Here is a 22,291-nt window from a genome sequence, read left to right as displayed (position 1 = left end):
AGAATTGCAAACCACTTTGAGGTTTTACTATTGAGCAGTATGTACATTTTGTTACATATATCTCATTCATCTTTACGTTTTATAGTAAATGCTGCAGCCCCCCTTCTCTGTTATGTGTACCTAAGCTGGTTGTCTTCATTGGGCCTGTGTGCATAAATGCAACTGTGGCTCTCTCATTTCATTTCTTCTTTTACCATTTAACTTATTTGTTCCCTATATACAGGAAGTCCTGATTCCGCTTACCTTTTTAGGTTTGCTAATAATAATAAGCATGATTCAGCCTAACAAAAGACATGATGAAGTTCCAGATTGTAATCTTGATTCTACGAGTTGCTCCAGCATCTCTGAGTTTATTATTGGCTACACACCAGTGACTAATATGACAAGAACAATCATGCATAAAGTGACTTCAGAATACTGCCCAGAAGGTACAATGAGTTGTCATTCTGCACTGTCTTTCATCAATTTGTCTGGTGTGGTTTTCCTTCTTGAATTTACTGGGGAAAGTATGTGTCTTATTGCAGAGATACTAAAAGTTTAAACCGCTTGAGTTTGTTGCATGTATTTCTCATACTAAACATAGAAAGTAACAAAAAGGATGTAATGCTCTTTAAAACCTAAACATAATTATGTAGCCAAATATTCACTCCCTTTACTACTACTAGACAATACAGTGGTGTGCTTTTAAAGCTCAGTTTCACAGTTGTCATTTTGGCATTTTAAAACAATTTGTCTATTTCTTATTTGTACTGCGTTTATATATTTTTAGTATCAATTCAGGAGCTGTGAGAACTTTCTAAGATACTTTTTGTCTTATCCATTCTTGATATTTTAATTATTAGAGCCTTATGTTGTATTGGGGGTATTACTGGATACTTGAAAGAATTTGGGTATAGGTTTGTGACACAATTTGCATAATGTTTTCTTATGTTAACATTTTTAAGAATGCTTTTAGAGCTGTCAGCAATTGAATTGATCTATGGGGCACCAGCAAGATTTTATTGGCCCAGCTCACTATATATGTATTCCACACTCTTCCCACCTCACCCTCCATAAGCAGAATAGAGTTGACCCTCTTTGTAGGTTGCTTTGCGATGATAATGCCAGATTTGGCAGTGCTTCATGGGTGATACTTGCACCATATCTAGCATAAAGTGCACAATCCAAGGCTAATGAACAGAACTGAGCCTCAAAGGAAAATGGAAAAAATCCTCCTATTTTGGAAATAAAAGAAAGCCATGCTCATCTACAGGGAACCTGTGGCCCTCCAGATGTTGAATTACAGCTCTCATTGGGGGAGGGCCTTAGCTTAATGACAGAGTATCTGCTTTGATACAGACAGCCCTGGGTTCAATTCTCAACATCTTCAGGAAGTCCAAGAGAGATTCCTGCTTGAAATCCTGAATTCGTCAGTATAATCACCATTTATTTATTTATGTGCTGTCTTTCCATAGGAAGCCACACTCAAGGCAGCTAAAAATATAAAAATATGCATAATTTGCTAAGTTACAAAATACAACAAAATGTAAACAGTCAAACAATAAGCTAATTAAAACACATCACTAGGTAATATACTAAAAATTATAATTCATAAAAGGTCTAACAAACAATAACATACAAAAACAGTCCCAATAACAGTAAAAAAAAAAACCACACCTCTTGAATTAAATATTTACCTGCAAAAAATTATCACTTGCCCAATAACAAATGTTGGAAATGTAATGAAACTGAAGGTACTTTCTATCACCTCTGGTGGACATGCCCGAGGATTAAGGCCTTCTGGGAAATGATCTATAATGAAATGAAGAAGGTACTTAAATGTACCTTTCATAAGAAACAAGAGGCTTTTCTCCTGGGCATGGTCGGCCAATTGGTGTCAAAGAGAGATAGGACTTTTTTTATGTATGCTACTATAGCAGCAAGGGTACTTATAGCAAAGTACTGGAAGACACAAGAACTACCCACTCTGGAAGAATGGCAGACGAAGGTGATTGACTACATGGGACTGGCTGAGATGACTGGCAGAATCCGTGACCAAGGAAAAGAGATGGTGGAGGAAGATTGGAAGAAGTTTAAAGTTTATCTTAAGAATGATTATGAAATTAATGAGTGCTAAAATGTCGAGGTTAAGAAAAAAAAGAGGATTACAGCTGTAAATGATAAATTAAGTGAGGATTTGCTGAAAGAAATTTGGAAATAGGGATGCAGAAAGGAGAGGTACGGGGAAGTCGGAGAAGTAATATTTATGAAAAGAAGGTTGTGAAATTACATCTGTGTGTTTATGTGTATGTTTGTCTTCGTATAGTGTACTGTATTGTGCTTAATATGTGTTGGAAAATTAATAAAAATATTATTTAAAAAATGAATTAAATATTTACCCCAACAAAAACAGCCCATCTCCCTGATAGTCTCTGGGCATTCTGAGCAGCATGTCTTTCTGGATCTCTGTCACCTTCAACAGTAACAGTTTCTGTCGCTCCCCTGGTACCTTTAGCAGTAGTAGCTTTTATAGCTGGAATTAGTCGAAGCCAGCATAGAGCTCTCTGAACTAGATGGACCCAGTGGTTTGACTCTGTATTAGGCAGCTTCCTGCAAAAAAGTAATCAAGTAACTTTGCTATTTTGCAGCAGAAGATGCAAAAGAATTTCTGAGTGAGGCAGAAATGGAAGAGGCTAGTCTTCAGGACCCAGAAAACTTTGTGGGTGTCATTTTCAATGATTCCATGTCCTATCACCTCAGATTTCCTGCTGTAGTGGCTCCAAGATCTTTAATCCTCCCGACATCAATTGGTAAGTTTAAATAAATGAATATGTAAAATATGTGTGCTTGTTAATTTTAAAGTACAAAACGTAGATGTTTGACCTTGTCTTGAAAATGGAGACTCGAAAAAACAGTCAACAATTATAATAGGAGAAAACTGTTTTAATAGAAATAGATATTTAAGAATCCTTTCCACATGCTTATTTTAGGTCCTGTTTGCAATCTCCCAGATTTTGAAGATACTTGCACAATTGGCATTACTCACTGAATAGAGAACTCCGTATTGTGTCCTATTTCAGTCATAGGAGTGGCTTGCAATAGCAAGGCTATCTGCTACTACTTGTTTTGCCGATTGTGTATAGCTCTGCATGGCTATTTTATTAATTTCTGAGCATCAGTATCTTGATCCTCTGCATGAATTGTAGGGCAATCTAACCATGCTGGTATGGTATCTAGAATGGTGGAGATGAGTAAATTCATAAGTTTTTAGAATCTGCATGTATAGTGCAGAAACCTAATGACAACCCAGTTTTGATGCTTTTGAATAATTAACAGAGTTTAGATTTTCCTTCTTATGCTTTGATTTTTTTTCCATAGCCATTTGTTCAACCCCTTCCAAAATGTGTGAAGCTGAAACATACTGGCATTCTGGATTTGCAGGCATACAGATCTACATTGATGCAGCAATTATAGAGGTAAATATAAATAATCAGAATGTGAGCAACTCTGAATCACCATTATTTTGTAATAGCTGACATATCAAAAGGTATTATGGGTCCCCCCCCCCTTGTATTTCAGGTTATTTATATAATGGTGTCCTTCGCACATCATGTTAAGCCAAATCAGCAAATGCGTGGGCTCCTGGATAAGAGATCATAGCTGCTTTCATGATTTAGCTCTCCCCAGACAAACCACGAACTGCAACCATGGCTGCTTCCGTGGTTTACAGCTCACGGCTTTTCTGGGAAAGCGAAACCACAAATGCAAGTTTGGATGACATGCTAAGTCAGCAGCACAGTACAGAACAATTAGGGAAGAGCAAAGCAGCTCTAATCTCCTTTCTGAGAGGTTTGTTTGTTTTTGTTTGGCTCAATGTGATGTGTGAACAAATGCAATGAGGTGCTTTCCCCTAAGCCTAAGGCATGATAGTAACAGTTCCGTTCATCACTGAATGTTAAGTTTAGGCAGTAATTTCCATCAGGATATCTGTGTCAACCATTAAGGGCATATAATTTGTTCTGAGTGTTACCATATACATTTATGCAAATGAATACTCTATATATACCCCTAAGGAACTATGGCCAGTTATGGAGCCCCGTGTATATACGTAGTATAAATATATGTGTTAAAAGCCATGATTTGAATCTTGAGTTACCTCTCTGCAAATGGAAGTATTCATTCTATTCCAGGACGAAATGGTGGGAGGAGGCAGTTTTTTTCTGATTACCTCCTTTCCTATGCAGCTCACCTTGCATGTTGTTTTAGAGAGTTGTGGAAGCCTTCAAAGCAGAATTGAGGGTGGGACATGGGGGTTTTATAGGCATGAGATAATTAGTCAAATTTGCCTCACCCCTCTTCTTCTGCCAGTGGGAGTACCCTCTGAGTGAAGTTCTACTCACATGAATTTGTATTTGACACCCATATGTATCCTTTCATAGACACTGTAGCAATTACCAATATGTATCCAGCAAACACTACTTTGTATTTTTTCCCTCACGAACCAAGCGAGGAAAAAGTTTGTGAGAGTCACCATTAAAATTTTATTTATGAAATTTCATAAACCACTATTTAAGCACGGCACATACATTTATCAAGAAAACACTGCTAAAATTCACAAAGTTGTCAAATACCATGGTACCTCAGTTTTGAAACATAATCAGTTTTGGAAGACAGTTCGAGATCCGAAACGTTCAAAAACCAAAAACTCATTACGGAAGCCTCAATACGGAAGCCGCATGGCATGTTCAACTTCCAAGGTGAGTTTGAAAACCAAAGCATTTACTTCTGGGTTTCCGACGTTCGGAAACCGAAACGTTTGTGAATGGAGATGTTTGAAAGCTGAGGTACCACTGTATACATAAAATAATCAGTAAAACTTTTAAAAACAAATATAGATACTTAAATTATATGTCTGAGTAGGCTTGCTGAAAAAACAGTTTTCAGCCGGCAATTATATGAAGTGAAAGTGCGTGCCTAATGACAATTGGAAAGGAATTTGGAAGTATAGGTGCTGCCAGACTAAAATACTGCTTCACTACACTGGGCTACTAGATCCAGCAATTGCATCCTGCCACACTGATATTCTAGAACTCTGAGAAATGAAGATTTCCAGTTCATGAATATCTGAGTAATATTGAATGCTGCAGAATTTATGTGGCCACTCTTTCATATAGTAAAATAATTTGGTACTGATTTTTTAAAGAGGGATTTTACATATTGAACTGATATCCTGAATGTACAGTAGGGGGGAAAGTATTTGATCCCCTGCTAAATTTGCCCATTTGCCCTCTGATGAAGAAATGACCAGTCCATAATTTTTAATGGTAGGTTTATTGTACCTGCGAGAGACAGAATAAACTGTAATTTATAAAGATTGCCATACCCACTTTTGGAAAATGTGAACTTGGTGAAAGCAGAACAAGGCAAACTCTGGGCACTCACTATACCTTGTAACCAAAATGCTGTTGTGAAGGATCCCTTTTGAGTTTCATGGCAGTAAGATAAGTTTGGTATAAAAACTAGTTAAAGCAATGACATTGGTATTTGCAGATTTACAGTTTATTTTGGAAATAAAAAATGCCTGTTGAAATAGCTGCTACAGTAATTTGAAATCTGATTTTAACATTTCATTTTTCTTAGTTGAAGACTAATAAATCAGTTTTGGAAGAACTGGAATCAACAAAAGCTGTCAAGATGGGAAAGTCTGCTGTTGTGGAAATAGATAATTTCTTTCGTGCAGTAATCTTAATTTACTTAGTTATTGCCTTTTCACCTTTTGGCTATTTTTTGACTATTCATATTATGACAGAAAAAGAGAAGAAACTGAAGGAATTTTTAATGGTAATGGGACTTCAAGACACAGCTTTTTGGTATGCATATTTCTTAGTTCTTTGATGTTAATGCAACTTTTGTTCCATTTATTTATCTGATATCACTGCGTTATGCTACTCCAGGAAGAAGCAGCACATAATAAGTTAAGCCAACTTAAGAAAGTTCATAAAAGGAAAGATTCCTGTGCCTTCCTCCCCTGCTGCAGCCATCTGAGACTTGGTACTGGTTTACAAAGCCCTATTATAACAGCTTGGGACCAGGATACCTGAAAGATCATCTTGTCTCTGTGGCTGTACTCTGCACTTGTATTTTTATTAGTAAATCACTTTGGGATGTTTTATGTGAAGGGATTCGCAAGTGTGTGTGTATGTGTGTGTGTATGTATTTATGCAAGCAAGCCTCTCCAGAGGACCAGAGGTCTCTCCAGAATGTTTCAGTGCTCTAGAACATGTTGCACCTGTTGAGGGAAGGGAGAATCACTAAAAATTAGAAACCCTCCATCAACCCTCCCACATTGCTCAGGAGGACACCCCCCAACGTTCAGCAGAATCTCTGATCTGGATCTTGCATAGAGTTGGATTTTCTCCACTACAATTATGAGTTTAAAAGCTTTCCTGCGGAACAGTCTTAAATACTAGTTGCAATAAGATAAATGTCACGAAATAACAAAGTAACCCATTACAAACGAACAATGGGGTTCAGTCCTTTATACTTTCCGCCCTCTGGTCTCAGCGGGAGAACCTGAATTTACTCATCTTTGCAGAGCTTCTCTGCAACTCTTCTGTTGATGATACTGCTGCTATCAAACACCAACAAACTCACATACAGGCTTAAGTTTCAGCTTCCTGCTGTGAATTTCTGGTAATGAGTCATCAGGTAGCTTATCTTACTGAACTGGAAAAATGCCAGCCTTTTCTGTTGCTTTTGCAGCATTTTAAATGTAGTGCATTCAAACGCAGCATGTTATGTGCTTTTAAACTTGTAACTTTAACACCCTACACCCCCACAACCCCTCTGGAAAGGTTACAGGAGTAAGGAAGGCACAGTGTTTTTTTCTTCTATGAATTTTTTTGTGTTTTTGTTTTAGGATCAAAGCTAACATCATCATGGTGTTCTTGTGACAGTTTTTCTATGTGAACATCTTTGGTTAATTTAAGTGGTCCCATTTGTGTGCTAACTTTAACCTTAAGGCAGTGAACCAAGCTGCATGTGATATGCATTATATGATCAAGGAAATGGGCATATAGAAGACCTTGAGGAAATGATTTCCCCATTTTATATATGGGAACACAATGCCAAAGCCTGAGAAATGGCAACACACAAAGCCGCCTCTCTGTCTCTGTCATGCACCCAGAAGAGCTCATACAGCCACACATAAAATAAAAACTGTGTTTCTGTCTCTCCCTAAGTAAACAGATGTTAAGGGACAATGGGGTGGAGATGCTGTTGCCCTCATGCTTGTCTTACAAGCTGCGTGGAACATTTGGTTGGCTATTCTTGTGAAAAGAATGCAGATCTAAATGGGAAAAGTCAATATGTCCAATGAGTAGAAGACAGAGGTCAGCTTTGAGCCCCAAAAGGTCAAACACCTCCTTTCAGTTAATATTTGTTGTTGCAACACAGCATATTTTTGCATTACAATTCCCATTATAGAATTTACATGTGTAGGCTACTTATACAGATATTAATAAGAGTGTAGGGCCCAAAGTATTTTTCCAGATATTTTTCCAGATGCGTAAACTATTGAGACTGTGTCTTGCTTCTGAGCAGATATGCAGACGCTCATTCTTCAATCTACAGGTATTTTCTGTGCTGTTACTGTTGGTGATATTCTCTATATTATCTGTCATTCAACTGCACACTTTTAAGCCTCCATTTCATCCCTACTCTCCATTTCAGTTTATCTCCATTTATTTCTTCTAGTTTATTTCTCTTCTCCATAGCCAAATCAATTTCATTTCTCTTCTCTAATTTTCCGTTCAATTTTATTTCATTCCCATTCATTCTTTCTTGTAGTTTATGAAAACCCCTCTTTCTGCAGTTTATTTGTTTGAGATTACCACATGATTCAAAAATGCCTATTATAAAATATTGCTGCTGTAATAAAACACTTGTGGAATGAACACCACTCTGAGGGGTGTCATGCACCAACATTGTGCATTTACTTCTTGTCAAAATTTCAACCATCTTTTTGCCCAAGGTTTTGAGACAAGTTAGATAGAATGTCAATTATACCAACTGTTTTATTCAATCCCTGCTGCCTTGAGAAGTTTGAGTGATTTATTAAAATAGACAATATCCATTTTGCCAGGTAACATCATTGTGTGAAGTGCATGGTATATTAGGAATGGAAATAGAACTACATGCAACTAGAATATATGGGTGAGCACTCCCAAGATCACCTTGGATTAAATTGGAAGTGATCCAGGGCTGGCCCAAGACATTTTGGCACCTGAGGCGAACCACAAAATGGCTCTCCCTCACCAGAGAAGAGGAGAGGAATGGAAATCTACCTCAGGAACAAGGGGGAAGGGAATAAAATCAATCTTTCTCAGTGGTTAAATTGGGAGTCAAAGGGGCCAACTTTGAATTGCCAAGAAGCTGCTGTGGAAGCAGCATGGGAGGGGCTGCTGAGGAGGCAACAGATTCAGCCTCTAAGGAGCACATTGCAGCCATCACTGCCACCATGGTAGCAGCAGTAGCAATGGGCGATGCATTCCTTGGAGGCCAGATCTGCTGGCCTTGTGGATCCTACCACCCGAGGCAGTCACCTCACTTTGCCTCATGGGTGAGTTGGCCCTATCAAAGGCCTTCCAAAACCCTTGGATCACTTTTCTGAGCCAATTCAAAGCTGGCAAAATGATGGACCTCCTCCCAGCTTGTGAGGTCTGCAGGGACAAGTCATGTTCACTCTTCACTTTTGGTCTTGCCAACTCTTAATCTCCAGCAGACCTCACAAGATGAGAGGACCTCCATCATTTTGTCCTCAAGTCATATGTATTGCTTGTACCCCAGTGGTGTCCTAATGATTCCTTCCCAGAGAAGCCTTTCACTGGCAGCAGACAATATATGTACCACTTGTTTATTTCAGTGGAAATGCCCACATAAGCTCTAAGCCTAACATTAACTAGTTATTTTCTTCCCATGAGCAACTTACCCAGCAAAAATTACTTTTCTTGGTTTGTGGCTTACTATGTACATTGCAAATATTTTAGATGAATATGAAGTAATTCATCTTGTCATGCTTACTGTGATTGTGTGCTTCATTAATTTCAGGCAAGGGTCCATTTGAGAGTTATCACTTTTAGTATTGACTAATATTTAGCTTCAACTTAGTAGTTCGTATAGATAACTTTGAATTCATGAGCCTTCATTGTGTTTTCCCTTTTTCTAGGCTTTCTTGGGTCTTGCTCTACACCAGTCTGATTCTTGTCATGTCCCTTCTCATGTCGGTTATTGCAACATTTTCTTCGCTCTTTCCCCAAAGTAGCAGCTTTGTGATATTTCTTCTTTTTTTCCTATATGGATTATCCTCCGTAAGTGTGTATGTATGTGTGCTTGCTCATTGCCAATATGCTGAAGCTACGTGTTTTAGGATTGTCCTACCTGTTGACATAGAGGTATCCTATGATGGTGTTTCACAGGTACTCACTAATTTAGGGGTAATCCCAGGGGCGTTAAGGGAAGATGCTATGGATTTCCACCAGAATAATGTTACTTCTACCCAGATAAAATGTAGCAGGTCTAACAGACACAACTACAGCCTCCATTGCAATTCTGCCACCCCACCAATTCGCAACACTGAATGCTGATAGCTTCGCCGTAGTAGCCATCCATGGAGGGATCCGGTCAACAAGAGTGATGGCATCATGTCACCCTAGCTAGAACACATATAAAATATAACCCAGCAGCCCCAAAGGCTTCCCAACACTGTGCCCAGTATAGACCACTATGGTTTAGTGAGCAGGAGCATAATAGCTGATACGTACAGTGAAACCCTTCAGGGATCGCTTCTTATTGAGAAGGATTATAAATCCCCCTAATAGTGCTACACAGGCAGTCTGCAAACAAGCATCTTTTGACAGACAAGTGCACAAAGTCATTCAAGTGCACAAAGGCATTCAGATTGGCCACTCTGATCACAGCACTAACACAATGGATTCCCAGGAAGGTTTAAGCTGAATTGGACAATAATGTTCCCCCAAAGATACAGATTTTGGGATGAGCAAGCTATTTGGAAAGGACAGGAACATAACACATAAGGAAGAGCAAGGACCTCAACAGGCTGCTCCTGGAGGCCATTTCTAGGACCTGCTTCTTAACGCAGCAGAAATGAGCTATGCAGTATGTAGCGGGAGATAGCAGGACCCAACTATATAAACCAGGACTAAGGGAATTCTTAAAGAACCCAGCACAAGTTTAGTATGCATGAGGTCTCACGTGGGTACAGTCTCTCATTAAAAGGACTGGAAGACGGCATACCTGAGGCAAAGCAATGTGACAGCCAATTGAAAAAAGGTGATGTGTGGACCTTGTGGAACCCATAGAGCCAATGGTTTGTCACTTTTGCTCAGCCCCCTTTATCCCATCCTGTCTATTTCTGCCTTTAGTGCTGCGTGCCACCTTCTTTGCTCCATCTGACCTGGCAAGGAAGAGAGCTTATACTAGGCATCATTGGGGTCAAGTGCTCCACTTCTCAGTCTCAAAGGTAGCTGTGCATCTCATTGCCTCTGCTGGTATGCGTTGAGATCCCACCTTCATGGCAAACATCCCCTCTTCCTGCAGAGTGTGTACATACCCTGAGTTGGAGACAATATTGGTTGCCGTTGAAGGCGAAAAGATTATTGGGAGTTTACACTGTCCATATTGTAGCAGCGGGCGAGGATTGGACAAAAATGGGAGAGATCTGGAGAAGTAATGTTTCAGGCATGGATTCCTGCCTTTCCCACCACCCACTGGGCTTCCGTTTAACTGTGTGTGGTGGCCAATGGTAGCAATGGAAGTTATTGTGCATTATCTGGGATCCTGAGAGACAGGGTATTTGCAAAAAATTCTGAAAAGATACACATAATCGTAACCTTTTTAACTTTGCACAAACAGTAAACATACAGGGCTAATAAGTTTCCAGAGTTCTTCTGTGATTTCTCTGGACACATGCACAGAGTAGTGTAACTTACCTAGTTGTCTGAACTGTGTTGTCCCCGTCTGAGTCTTATATACAGCTGTTGGTGTGTCATGATTGCCTGCAACATTTGTTGAATTCCTCTCCTTGTGTAGTGCAGAAGGCAGTAATGTTGAAGTGTCCATTTACAGCAGCAGGAGTCTCTGAACTAATGCAAGCTCTTTTGTTGTAATGTTATACCACAATCAGGGTTAACATTTTAGTCAGAACAGGATTCCTCTCCTTCTGTAGCACATTATGTAGGCATACTGTTATGCCAGCACAGTCATGGCACTGTGGTCTAAACCACTGAGCCTCTTGGGCTTGCCGATCGGAAGATTGGCGGTTTGAATCCGCGCAATGGGGTGAGCTCCCATTCCACGGTCCCAGCTCCTGCCAACCTAGCAGTTCAAAAGCACACCAGTGCAAGTAGATGGGAAGCAGATGGGAAGTCAGGGCAGGACTATTAACATTGGTGCCGTGTGTGGGCAGTAGTCTGTTCCAATTGCCAGTCTGTCCACAGCATTCTGCACAAGGGTGGCCCTACATAAAGCATGTTGTTTCTGATTTATCTGTGTTTCTCGGGACCAAACTGCATGTGACAGGGTTGCCACCCATCTACCTGTCTGCCGTTTTTGTTCAGATGCCAAGTGCAATTGGAAGAGCAGTATATCTTTTATATGAAAGGGCATACTTGGGGAGATGAGCGAAACTCGCCACTTCACTGTGCTTTGTTTCATTAAGCAGTCTTCTTCCAGCTCATCTTTGATAGTGGGACAATTGGGTAGAAGAATTGAGCTGGGTAGAATTGCTTGAAGCAATGGAATGGGGTGCTGGTGGGAGTTGGGGAGAACAGACTGTATTTCTTTTCATGTAGTCCTCTTTTCCACCATGACATGTGAATGTGCCTAAGACCCTTATGATTGCCCCATCTCGGTTATTTAGACCAATTTGTCCATTCCTATTTTAGTCCATGTGTCTTCTGCATGTATTCACTTATATGCCCATTCTGTCCCATTTCTGTACTAATTTACTTTCTTTTTAAAAAGTTTGCACAATTTGCATATAAATAAGTGTTATTGAATGTATTTTATCTCAAAATGTTAAAACTTTTTTGGGATAATCGCTGTGTTGCAACATTCAGAGAAGTGATTAAAATAGCAATGTTCTGTTCCACACATTAGTCCAGGAGTTTTGGATTAGGTCAATTCATATTGGAATTTGTAAAGTTCAGATTTCTCAAGCATACCTATGTTTAGTTTGGCCCAAAGTCTTCTGGCTCCTAACATTTAATGTATGGAAACATCTATTTATAGCAAGAAGAGAAGGTGACCTGTGGGTACTGATTTTGCACTTATTCCGAATTTATGAATATAGCATATGTAAATGGACTGTATATTCAAGGGCCTTTAAAGTCAAATTCTGATCTTGCTCTCTGTTCTGCACAATCTGCCCATTATTTACATGAAAGGTTTATATAGGCTGTACAATCAGGCCTCTACTATAATGTGTATAGTCCGTACATTTGGATGAAGTTTAGTGGAAAGACTGCTTCTGTGGGTTAGCATCTTTACCATCAACCAGTCCCTGAATCTATCTGCGATTCCTTCTGCCCCTTGTGAATTTGCTGATTGGGTTGAGAACAATACCCCCCCCCCCCCGGAAATAATAACATATTGTTTATACAGATTTTAATTTTAAACTTCTTTGGGAACCAATCTTGGCCAGAAAATGGGATATAAATGTAGAGTTCTGCTCATGGGACATCTCATTCATAGAAGGGCATGGCAGGTGACTCAGAAGGCTGTCGTGGGAAGGGAGAATTGGAAAAGTTCCCTCCCATCCCGCTTCCATGAGCAGCAGCTTCTGCAGCCTGTCTTTTCATTGAATCAAAGCAAAATACATACCAGTAATTGCTTAACTTTGAAAACCTCATTAAATGTAAGAGCTGCACTGTGATTTGAATTGCATCTTGGCCATTCACTGTCTTTCTGAATCTTGAATTGAAAGTGATCATTTTTGAAAAGGTGACCTGTTTTTATTGCAAAAGAATCATTCCTTAAAAATCACATTATATTTTGTTAATGCGCTCCTTGCTACCTTAGATTTCCCACTCTGATTTCATAACGAATTTGGGAAATTTTGATGTTGCAGTTTGCCAAAGGAGATAGTACTCTTAGGAAGAAAATCCTCAGCCTGTTAGCCAACTGATGTCTTTCATTAGCATATTATATTGTCTTTAGCAAATACTAAGTGATACAATAATTATGATGGTCACATGTAAAAATTGAGATCCTAGCAATTTTAATCAAGTCCTATTGTGCACTGAAAATACGCTTTCTATTTCTGTTTAGATTTCCTTTGCATTTTTGCTAACCTCTCTTTTCAAAAAAGTGAACTATGCTGGTTCAGCTCAGTTTTTCACAACTGTGGCTTTTGGTGCTGTGGGCCTGAGCATTGCCCTGTTGGAAGATTTTCCAAAGTCTTTTGTGTGGTCACTAAGCCCACTGTGTGAATGCCCCTTTTTAATTGGTGTTGTACAGGTTAGTAAAGTATTTGTTTGTTACTGTGGCATGCACCCATCACCGTGGTTCTACTATGAGATGTTATAATAGTTTAAATCTTTCATCTTGGAATAATGTATTATAACAGACCTAGAACTTGCTTTGAACTTTTTATATATGTGTTTCTTGTTGTTTTCTAATCCGTTATTAAGTAGACATTTTAACCGATGAGAAAAATCAACTGTAATAAGTAACACAATTGTCAGAAGTTCAAAGAACACTGTGTGTTGCAGACTTTTTATGTTAAATTTTGCAGCTTCCTGTCATAAATGTGTAGCTTTCAGTGTATCACAAGCGGACTTTTGCTAGCATAGCAGTCTCCGCCTCTGCAGTCTCCCGTTCACCTCAAAACATTTTCTCTAGAGGCTCCCCCAGCTCTCTGGAGCAGATTTTGAGGATTCAGGGTGGGGAAAAGGAAGGTAGAAGAAGAGGAGTTTGGATTTGATATCCCGCTTTATCACTACCCCAAGGAGTCTCAAAGCGGCTAACATTCTCCTTTCCCTTCCTCCCCAAAAACAGGGGAGGTGAGGTGAGTGAGGCTGAGAGACTTCAGAGAAGTGTGACTAGCCCAAGGTCACCCAGCAGCCGCATGTAGAGGAGCGGGGACACGAACCCGGTTCACCAGATTACGAGTCCACCGCTCTTAACCACTACACCACACTGGCTCTGTAGTGGAATCCCATTGTATGAGCAGAAGTCAGCTTTAAAGCCACTGAGTTTTTCTTCTGGGTCAGATATTAATCCAAACTGTGGAAGAACACCTTCTCACTCCCATCCACCAGCTATGGTGGTAACAGTGAACTTACCTCCCCACTTCTTTTTCTCTTCCGCTTTCCTTGGTGTCTGGAATGCTGCCACAGTAGCATTCCATGTCTCTGAAACCCTGATGTTAGTTTGGTCATTTTGTCTTTGGAGGAAATTATGCTTCCCGGGGATTCAGGAAAGGGAAGATCTGGAAGAGAGTGGGAGGATAATGGTTGGGAGAGAGAGAGACAGACACATTCAACCTTCCCTCCTGTTGCTGTGGCCACAACTGCTCTAAAGGTAGAGGAGACAGAAAAATGACATCCCACTCCTCAACAATCTTTGCTGCCTTACCAACCATGAAATATAGAGGGTTTTGTACTCACAGGGGATCAGCAGTTAATAATTTAGGACTGGGGGTGGGAGGGGGAATAGCTTGAATGTTCTCCGCTTTAGCTAATAATTGTCTGCCCAAATGAGGAACTTGCCCCATCACCCCTACATATGATGGCAACTTGATGATCATCATCAATATTTATATAGTGTTACATTATTTACCTTACTATTTTAGTAAACTAATGCTGTCACATAGCTGCAATTATATGTGTTTGCAGGTGATGCATCTGGAAGATTATGAAGAAGGAGCTATTTTCTCACATATAACTCATGGCCCTTATCCACTAATTATTGCTTATACGCTATTGACCCTTGATAGTATGCTTTACCTGCTCCTAGGGATTTATTTCGATCAAGTGATTCCAGGTATGTTAGAATCAAAGAAAAATACAAGAAAACCTGAACAACATCAAGGCTTTGGTTACATATTAAGTATTGTAATGCATATTATACTGTATCGGTGAAATACTCATTTTAAGTGTATCATCATCCTTAGTGAAATTGTGCCCATACTAGAAATCTTCATTCTCAACCTCTTTAAATTCATTCTAATCATTTGGGAGATATGTCGCAGAACCAAAATGTCTGGATATGTTATGACCTCTGGGCACTATCGAAATTGCCAGTTCATATACAATGTATGTGATTTAAAATCCCCACTGGGATTAATGCAGACTGGAACCTGTTAATCATATACCCCAAACTACCCAAACTATAAGTCATATTTCATAATTCTGGTATATATGTTTCTGGTCTACTAATAAATAATAGTAAATCACCCACATATCTGTCTGTGCTTAATAAAACCATCCTAATCTGAATGGACAACTATTATTATCACTGGCTGAACTCTATTTGACAAAATCGCTTTTAGTATCTTCTGTGTTAATTAAAGAAATTTGCCTATAATTTGCATACATGATCTACTATTCCTAAGCGTGGTACAAGTCATACATCTACACATCATAAATTGAAATTGACTGGGTGCCTAAGCGTTTTGATAAATACAGAAAAGCTTAGGAGTCATAAAGTTTGAATGTGTCTTTTACTATTCTATTCTATTCTATGCTATTGCTCTAATACTCCTGTAGGATTCAGAAATGGTCATTAATCATGGGCATTTTAAATGCAAAACTTTTATATCCCAAACCTCCTTAGATTTGGAGCCAAGAAATAAACAGAAATAAATAGCACATCCATATAAAATTAAAGCAGAATTTCAACTTGTGCATAGTGTGTATGTATGTCTGTGGCACCAAAGATGTATTTGTAATTTATGCTAAAAATTACATGCCAGTCTGTAGTACAGGAAGATTTCCTGGGTTACAAAATAAGGGATATAGTTTGCACAAGTCTAAAAATTAGCAAATGATAAACAGACAACAGTCCAAACATGTAATTATACTGTGTAATCCATATGTTTACAGATTCTTTCTCACCTTTTTTTACCCCCAGGGGAATACGGATTGCGGCGAAGCTTTTTCTTCTTCCTAAAGCCCTCATTTTGGGTAAAGCGAACAAGAAATTACAAGGAATTGTATGAAAGCAGCATTAATGGAAGCTTAGAATTCAATGAGATTGTTGAGCCTATATCTTCTGAATTCCAGGGAAGAGAAGCTATTAGGTATGACAGATGATGCTGAAGTTTAACTTGAACCTATTGTCAGTTATTAATTGTTTTTGCACTTAGAAAGAAACTGTCTGTGTTTGCATGAAATGATAAAGAACCTTGGCTTAATAAATAATTTTGTGTACAAGCAGCATGCACACACTTTCCGATTGCTGCAAGCAAATCAGCTCAGCCTGACATTTGAATGCAGGAGTGTTGTTCATTTCTCCCTAACAAGCAACTCTTGGTAGGCAGCCTTAAATCAAGGCTTGCTGTTGACTTTCAAATTCTGGTTCATTAGTGATAAACAAACCACACTCCTAGGTCACGTGAAGGGAAGAGGAAAGAGTTGAGTAATCCTCTGCATGTACATTATGGTTTATTAAGCCAGGGTCCTTGGCTTAACATTGCACGCAAACATGGCTGCTGTGTGAAGTATGCATGCAGTGATAATTAACTTGTCAGTTTTATTATGCACACTCAAGAGGAGCAATGTGATAGTTTTCATATGCAAATATAGTTTGTCATTGTCCCGTGAAGTGATATTATTGGCAAAGAAAAAAAAGTCCATATTGAGAAAAGACAGTGTTAATCAGTTTTGGTTCTATCAAAACATACATTGTAGACCAGTACCTGTGCAAGTGATCTGAAGCTCCATGTATTGCTTAAGATGCAAATGTTGCATGTTGCATGCACTAATATTTCTTTCCTGATAAGAGTCAACAAGGGAGTCACTGCATGTACAAATCTCTGTTGCATGTTGACTAGTCAGTTTGCAATTGAGGCAAGGAAGGTCATTTTGCTAAGCACCTATGTAGGTCTTTGCGTAGGAACCAGCTTAGTTTCAATCAGAAGTGAGGCATATTCAATCCAATTAACCTTGGGTGCCATTTACCCATATTTTCCTTAGTTTGACAGGAAGCCAAATAGCAAAAAGTGGTATTTGTGGTTTAGAAATGTTCCATTTCATCTTTTTCACTGTATTCTGTGGTTCAGACTCCCCCTCGTTGCATCCATTTCTCAAAATGTTTTTGAGAGATCAAACTCTGGAAGAAATCATAGTCAAATAATATGTTCAGGAAAAGTATGTGGTACTTTCTTTCTGGGAAGGGGTTATGGCATAGTTTCCCAGGAGCATTGTACTACTTTTGAATATGAAGGTCACCTTGCATTGTAAACCAAAACAGGAATATTCAAGCTAATATAAATATGTGGTACCTGCGTATTCTTTGATTTTTCTTGCTTGGTAAATTTCCCTAAAGTTCTGTGTTTCTTTTTGAAAATAAATTTATCTTTTCTTTCAGAATCAATAATGTCCAGAAATCATATATTAAAAAAGGTGAAACTGTGGAGGCCCTGAAAAGTAAGACTTCTTAGGTTTTCAGCTATCTGCCACAAGTGTGAACCCTTGTTCTTTAAGTGTTGCCTGTTTGTTGTTTTCTGACAGTGACTATTTGCATGTCATGCTAAACCATGGTTGAGCACAACATGCACTAGCAGAAATGAGTTTCAGCAAGACTTGGGCTTGCGCACTTCTGTCTTTTCCTCCCATGTGCCAGGCAGGGTGAGTCCAGAAGATTTTGCTTTTGCTTTACCTAAATCACACACTTAACCATGGTTTAGCATTGCGTGATGAAGGAGAAATAAGCTGCACCAAATCTTAGGACTGTGCACTCCTGTTCAAACTGGGGTTCTTACTCTTGACCAAACCAGACGAGAAAATCGGAGCACATGAGGCCAAGGCTCAATGCAAACATGGCCAATGGGAGCAATGATATAGTATGTGGGTGAGTTTCTCTTTACTGACTACTCATCTGTAATCAGTAAATATCTCGATAAGGAAACATCAGTCAAAATAAAATCTGTACACAACTGTGTTTGGCTTTATTAAATATTAAATGTTCTGTTAATGGTGGGGGTTTTCTTAAGAGTAATTGATAGTGTACTCTATGTAGCAGTGGCTAAATACTTCCTGAAGCTTGTAGCAATACTATATAATGCCATTAATTAATCCCCTTCCTGTTTCATTTCTTATTAGGTTTATCCTTTGACATTTATGAGGGTCAGATCACAGCATTACTTGGACATAGTGGAACAGGAAAAACAACATTAATGAACATTCTTTGTGGATTGTCCCCACCTTCTGATGGTAAATATGTGCCTACTTCTGTTCTCTTTGCACTTGTCTTAAAGAGCATTAATGGAAGAAATCCCCTGGAAGCCTATTTTGTGGTTTTTGTTTTGAAATATGTAACCCTTGGGATGGGCTTAATGTAGGTTCTGACTCAAGACCCCACTCAGGAAACCTGGGACATTTGAATGTTTGAATAGAAGCCTTCTCTCAATACACATACACACGTGTGCAGGCAGTGCTATTTATTCAAATAATAGTGGATCAACAAGAGATTAACAATGTAGGGAGTGATACAAAAATATATTTTAGTCTAGTTCATTCGACTGTCTCTCAGGGTCCATCTATGCCAAAAAAGGAAGTTTGTGCCCTTAGGTCTTACTCATGGTCAGTTAAGGGATTCGGCCCATAGATGCATAATTTGAGAGCATTACAATACTGTACAGTCATACCTTGGTTTTCGAATTTAATCCGTTCTGGGAGTTCATTCGACTCCTGGAACAGTTCGAAAACCAAAGCGCTGGACGTTCAGCTTCCAAAAATTGTTTGAAAACCGGAACAATCACTTTTGGTTTTCAATCATTTGGGAGCCGAAACATTCAAGTTCAAAGGTGTTCGGCTTCTGAGGTTCCACTATAATGAAATCCAGCTAGCAGGTCACAGCAGAGAGGCTGCAGTGCAGCGGCAGCTGAGGTGTGCTGCAATAAAGGACTACAGCAGATGGTGGCCCCAAGGCTTCTGTGACTCCACAGCTGCAAACCAGTAGTAATGGTTAATTAAGCCAGTAAAGCTTAGCAATTCCTCATTTCAAGCAGTGTGCAGGAGAACAGTTCAGCTCTCTTTCAAAAGGTTCCTCCTCTCTCTGATCAGGTCTGTGATCCCTGCTTTTCAGAGGTTACTTTTTGGGCATCCAGCATCATTCTTATTGAGGGTCTGCTTCCAACTTTTTAGTGGCATGCATTCATTTCTCTACAGCTTTACAAATCAGTTCCAAGGGCTGTACTGTTTCTAATGTTTTCTGATTTGTGTGCGTGTTGGTGGTAGTGCATAATATTTTTTTATCGCTTTTATTTCAAAATCAAATCAGCGATGTTAGACACCTTGACTTTTGGGGGTGTTCTGCCTCAGGTTTGGGCTAGCTGCCTCTAGATATATGTTCTACGCTGGTAGCCATCACAGTGTTAACATTTCTGCTCTTGCTTTTCATGCATTAGGATTTGCATCGATTTATGGCTGTAGAGTTTCGGAAATAGATGAAATGCTAGATATAAGGAAGGTAATTGGAGTCTGCCAGCAGTCAGATATATATTTTGATGTATTAACCGTGGAAGAGAATTTATCAATAATAGCTTCGGTTAAAGGAATACCTCCCAATGATATGATACAAGAGGTGAGTACAGGCTAATGACCATATTCCATTATGCTTTCATAAATATATTCCATTATACTACCATAATGTCTGCAAGCCATCTTGAGCCATAAGGGTGGGGCATTTAATATGAAATACTTCTTGTCCTTGGTTTAAGGTCCAGAAAGTTTTACTTGATTTGGATATGCACCCCATTAAAGATAACCAAGCTAAAAAACTAAGTGGAGGACAGAAAAGAAAACTGTCGGTTGGATTTGCAGTTCTTGGAGATCCAAAGGTAAGCACCAGAAGGTAAAAATGGTTGATTGATGCAGCAATAATATGTAATTTCTTTACAAGAAATGTGTTTCTCTGCACTGCTTGTATGCTAAAGTAGTAGATATATAGACTCCGTTACATGGCATATTTATTATTCGAATTTGTGCACCCATTCTAGTGATTGTTGAAACTAGAGATGGAAGCATCTGACTGTCTTATAGTGGCATCTCACAAAGTTAAAGAAATCCAGAAGGATGCAGATTTCAGTCTGAACCCCAGGTCTGGTCTGTGAATTGGTTAAGGGGTAAAAGGTAAAGGGACCCCTGACCATTAGGTCCAGTCGTGACCGACTCTGGGGTTGCAGCGCTCATTTCACATTATTGGCCAAGAGAGCCGGCGTACAGCTTCCGGGTCATGTGGCCAACATGACTAAGCTGCTTCTGGCGAACCAGAGCAGCGCATGGAAACTCTGTTTACTTTCCCGCCGGAGCGGTACCTATTTATCTACTTGCACTTTGATGTTCTTTTGAACTGCTAGGTTGGCAGGAGCAGGGACCGAGCAACGGGAGCTCACTCCGTCACGGGGATTTGAACCGCCAACCTTTTGATTGGCAAGTCCTAGGCTCTGTGGTTTAACCCACAGCGCCACCCGCGTCCCTGGTTAAGGGGTATCTGTCTTCAGATCCTAGTTTGTTGGGTAGCTATTCCAGTTCTAGTTGAAATGGATCAAGGTAGTCGCTTCCTGTTCAGTTCTGACAACGTGCTTGCCCATCTCTCAGTACCAACCATGCCAGAAATGTGGGCAGGGCCACTGGGACAATCTAGCAAGAAATATTTGAGCCAGATGCTTGCCTTGCTGGAGCTGTATTTCCAACTGTATGCCAAGTGTTGTTGTGGAATGGGGATGTTTTATCAGAGTTAACCACCTATATTTACCTGCGTGCATTTTTTGTTTTTTGTTTTTACATCTGTACTTCTACATTTGATTGGTCATAATATGGCTTTGTGCATTTGCCATATAGTCCTCAACTTCCAGTTACCAACATTGAGGTCGTTGGTTTACATTTCCTCATTGTTACTGATCAGAGCCAGTTTAGCAGCTGCATATGTATTTAAGTCATATTTAAGCTTCAGATTTATTTGAGGCAATCCTATATAACACAAGGCCTGGAGGCCTATTACATCCCCTCCCTCTGAGTGTCTGAAGCCTCCTAGGATAATTCCAAGCACAGTTGTTTGCAGCTCTCTTCCCACTACTTTGTGAAAGCATCTTAGGCACTTTTATACATAACACCAGACGGTGTGGGCGATGGGCTAGGGCTTCTGATCGTCTTTTCCCACATCAACATGGCTATGCTGAAATGGCTTCCAGAATAACATAAGAAATGAGCTAACGATCCATTCACAGTCCATCAGAAGTGGTGATAGCACTGAAGAATGTCTATGTCACTACATCTACATTGCTCTTGGAATGGTGCCAACATTTCTCATCCAAATTTCTCCCCAGAGTTTTTGCAGTTCTTTACTAATGGAAAGGTTAATGAGAATAATGCCAGAATCTCTGATGTTGTTTGATTTGTACTTCTGGACTGTGTTTCTTTTGGTAGGAATGGATTTGTCGTAATTATTATAAGGGGTGAGTGTGGGCATGTGGGTGTATGAGACTTCTCAGTTTGCAGGAGCTGAACAGGATGTGTTTCATGAAGCAGAGTGTTTTAAAAATTATTTTATTTTTAGTATATTCCCAAACTACTGGCAGGCAGACTGAGACCGTGAAATAAAAACTTGCAATAACAGGAGACAATGTGCTTGAGGAAACAGTAGGGTTGCCATATTTCAAAAAGTAATAATCCAGACACAAAAGTTGTTGAGCTTTTTTCTTGGGATCTTATCTGGTCAAACTGTTCACATATCTGATAGAAGTGATGATAATGATAAACGATATTATTGATAAGGGATAACTTTTACTTTCAAAATGAATAGCTAGTCCATTGTTTTCCATGGCCAATATTTAGGTATTACTCTTAGATGAACCAACCGCTGGCATGGATCCATGTTCACGGCAAACAGTTTGGAACCTCCTGAAAAATGGAAAATCCACTCGAGTGACTGTGTTCAGTACCCATTTCATGGAAGAAGCAGACATTGTTGCTGGCAAGTGCAATTTGGGGGCCTTTGTGTTAGTACCAGTTTGGTAATATGGCCAGCTTGTCACTGTATGAACTGATATAACTGAAGGTACCTTCTG

The 22,291-nt window shown here is 39.5% G+C and overlaps 1 protein-coding gene across 2 annotated transcripts in view; it reads left to right on the top strand.

The window, feature by feature from the left end:
* LOC309334859 (cholesterol transporter ABCA5-like) overlaps positions 1–22,291 on the top strand; it is a 52,485-nt gene that overhangs the window by 2,685 nt on the left and 27,509 nt on the right. Inside the window, exons 3-15 of one of the 2 annotated variants that reach the window (XM_081849502.1) lie at positions 224–428; positions 2,631–2,789; positions 3,358–3,455; positions 5,620–5,849; positions 9,206–9,347; positions 13,327–13,515; positions 14,895–15,042; positions 16,132–16,300; positions 17,590–17,648; positions 18,324–18,434; positions 19,631–19,806; positions 19,943–20,062; positions 22,059–22,197. In XM_081849502.1, coding sequence (XP_081705628.1) covers positions 224–428; positions 2,631–2,789; positions 3,358–3,455; positions 5,620–5,849; positions 9,206–9,347; positions 13,327–13,515; positions 14,895–15,042; positions 16,132–16,300; positions 17,590–17,648; positions 18,324–18,434; positions 19,631–19,806; positions 19,943–20,062; positions 22,059–22,197 — 1,945 coding nt within the window. Of the gene's footprint in view, positions 1–223; positions 429–2,627; positions 2,790–3,357; positions 3,456–5,619; positions 5,850–9,205; positions 9,348–13,326; positions 13,516–14,894; positions 15,043–16,131; positions 16,301–17,589; positions 17,649–18,323; positions 18,435–19,630; positions 19,807–19,942; positions 20,063–22,058; positions 22,198–22,291 lie in introns of both variants that reach the window. The other variant, XM_081849501.1, reaches the window with a different exon arrangement.

The sequence above is a fragment of the Podarcis erhardii genome (genome assembly GCF_964252035.2).
Source record: "Podarcis erhardii genome assembly, chromosome: 2".
NCBI classification, from domain to species: domain Eukaryota; kingdom Metazoa; phylum Chordata; class Lepidosauria; order Squamata; family Lacertidae; genus Podarcis; species Podarcis erhardii.
The sequence above is the reverse complement of the archived record's forward strand: the minus strand, read 5'-3'. Positions and strand labels throughout refer to the sequence as shown.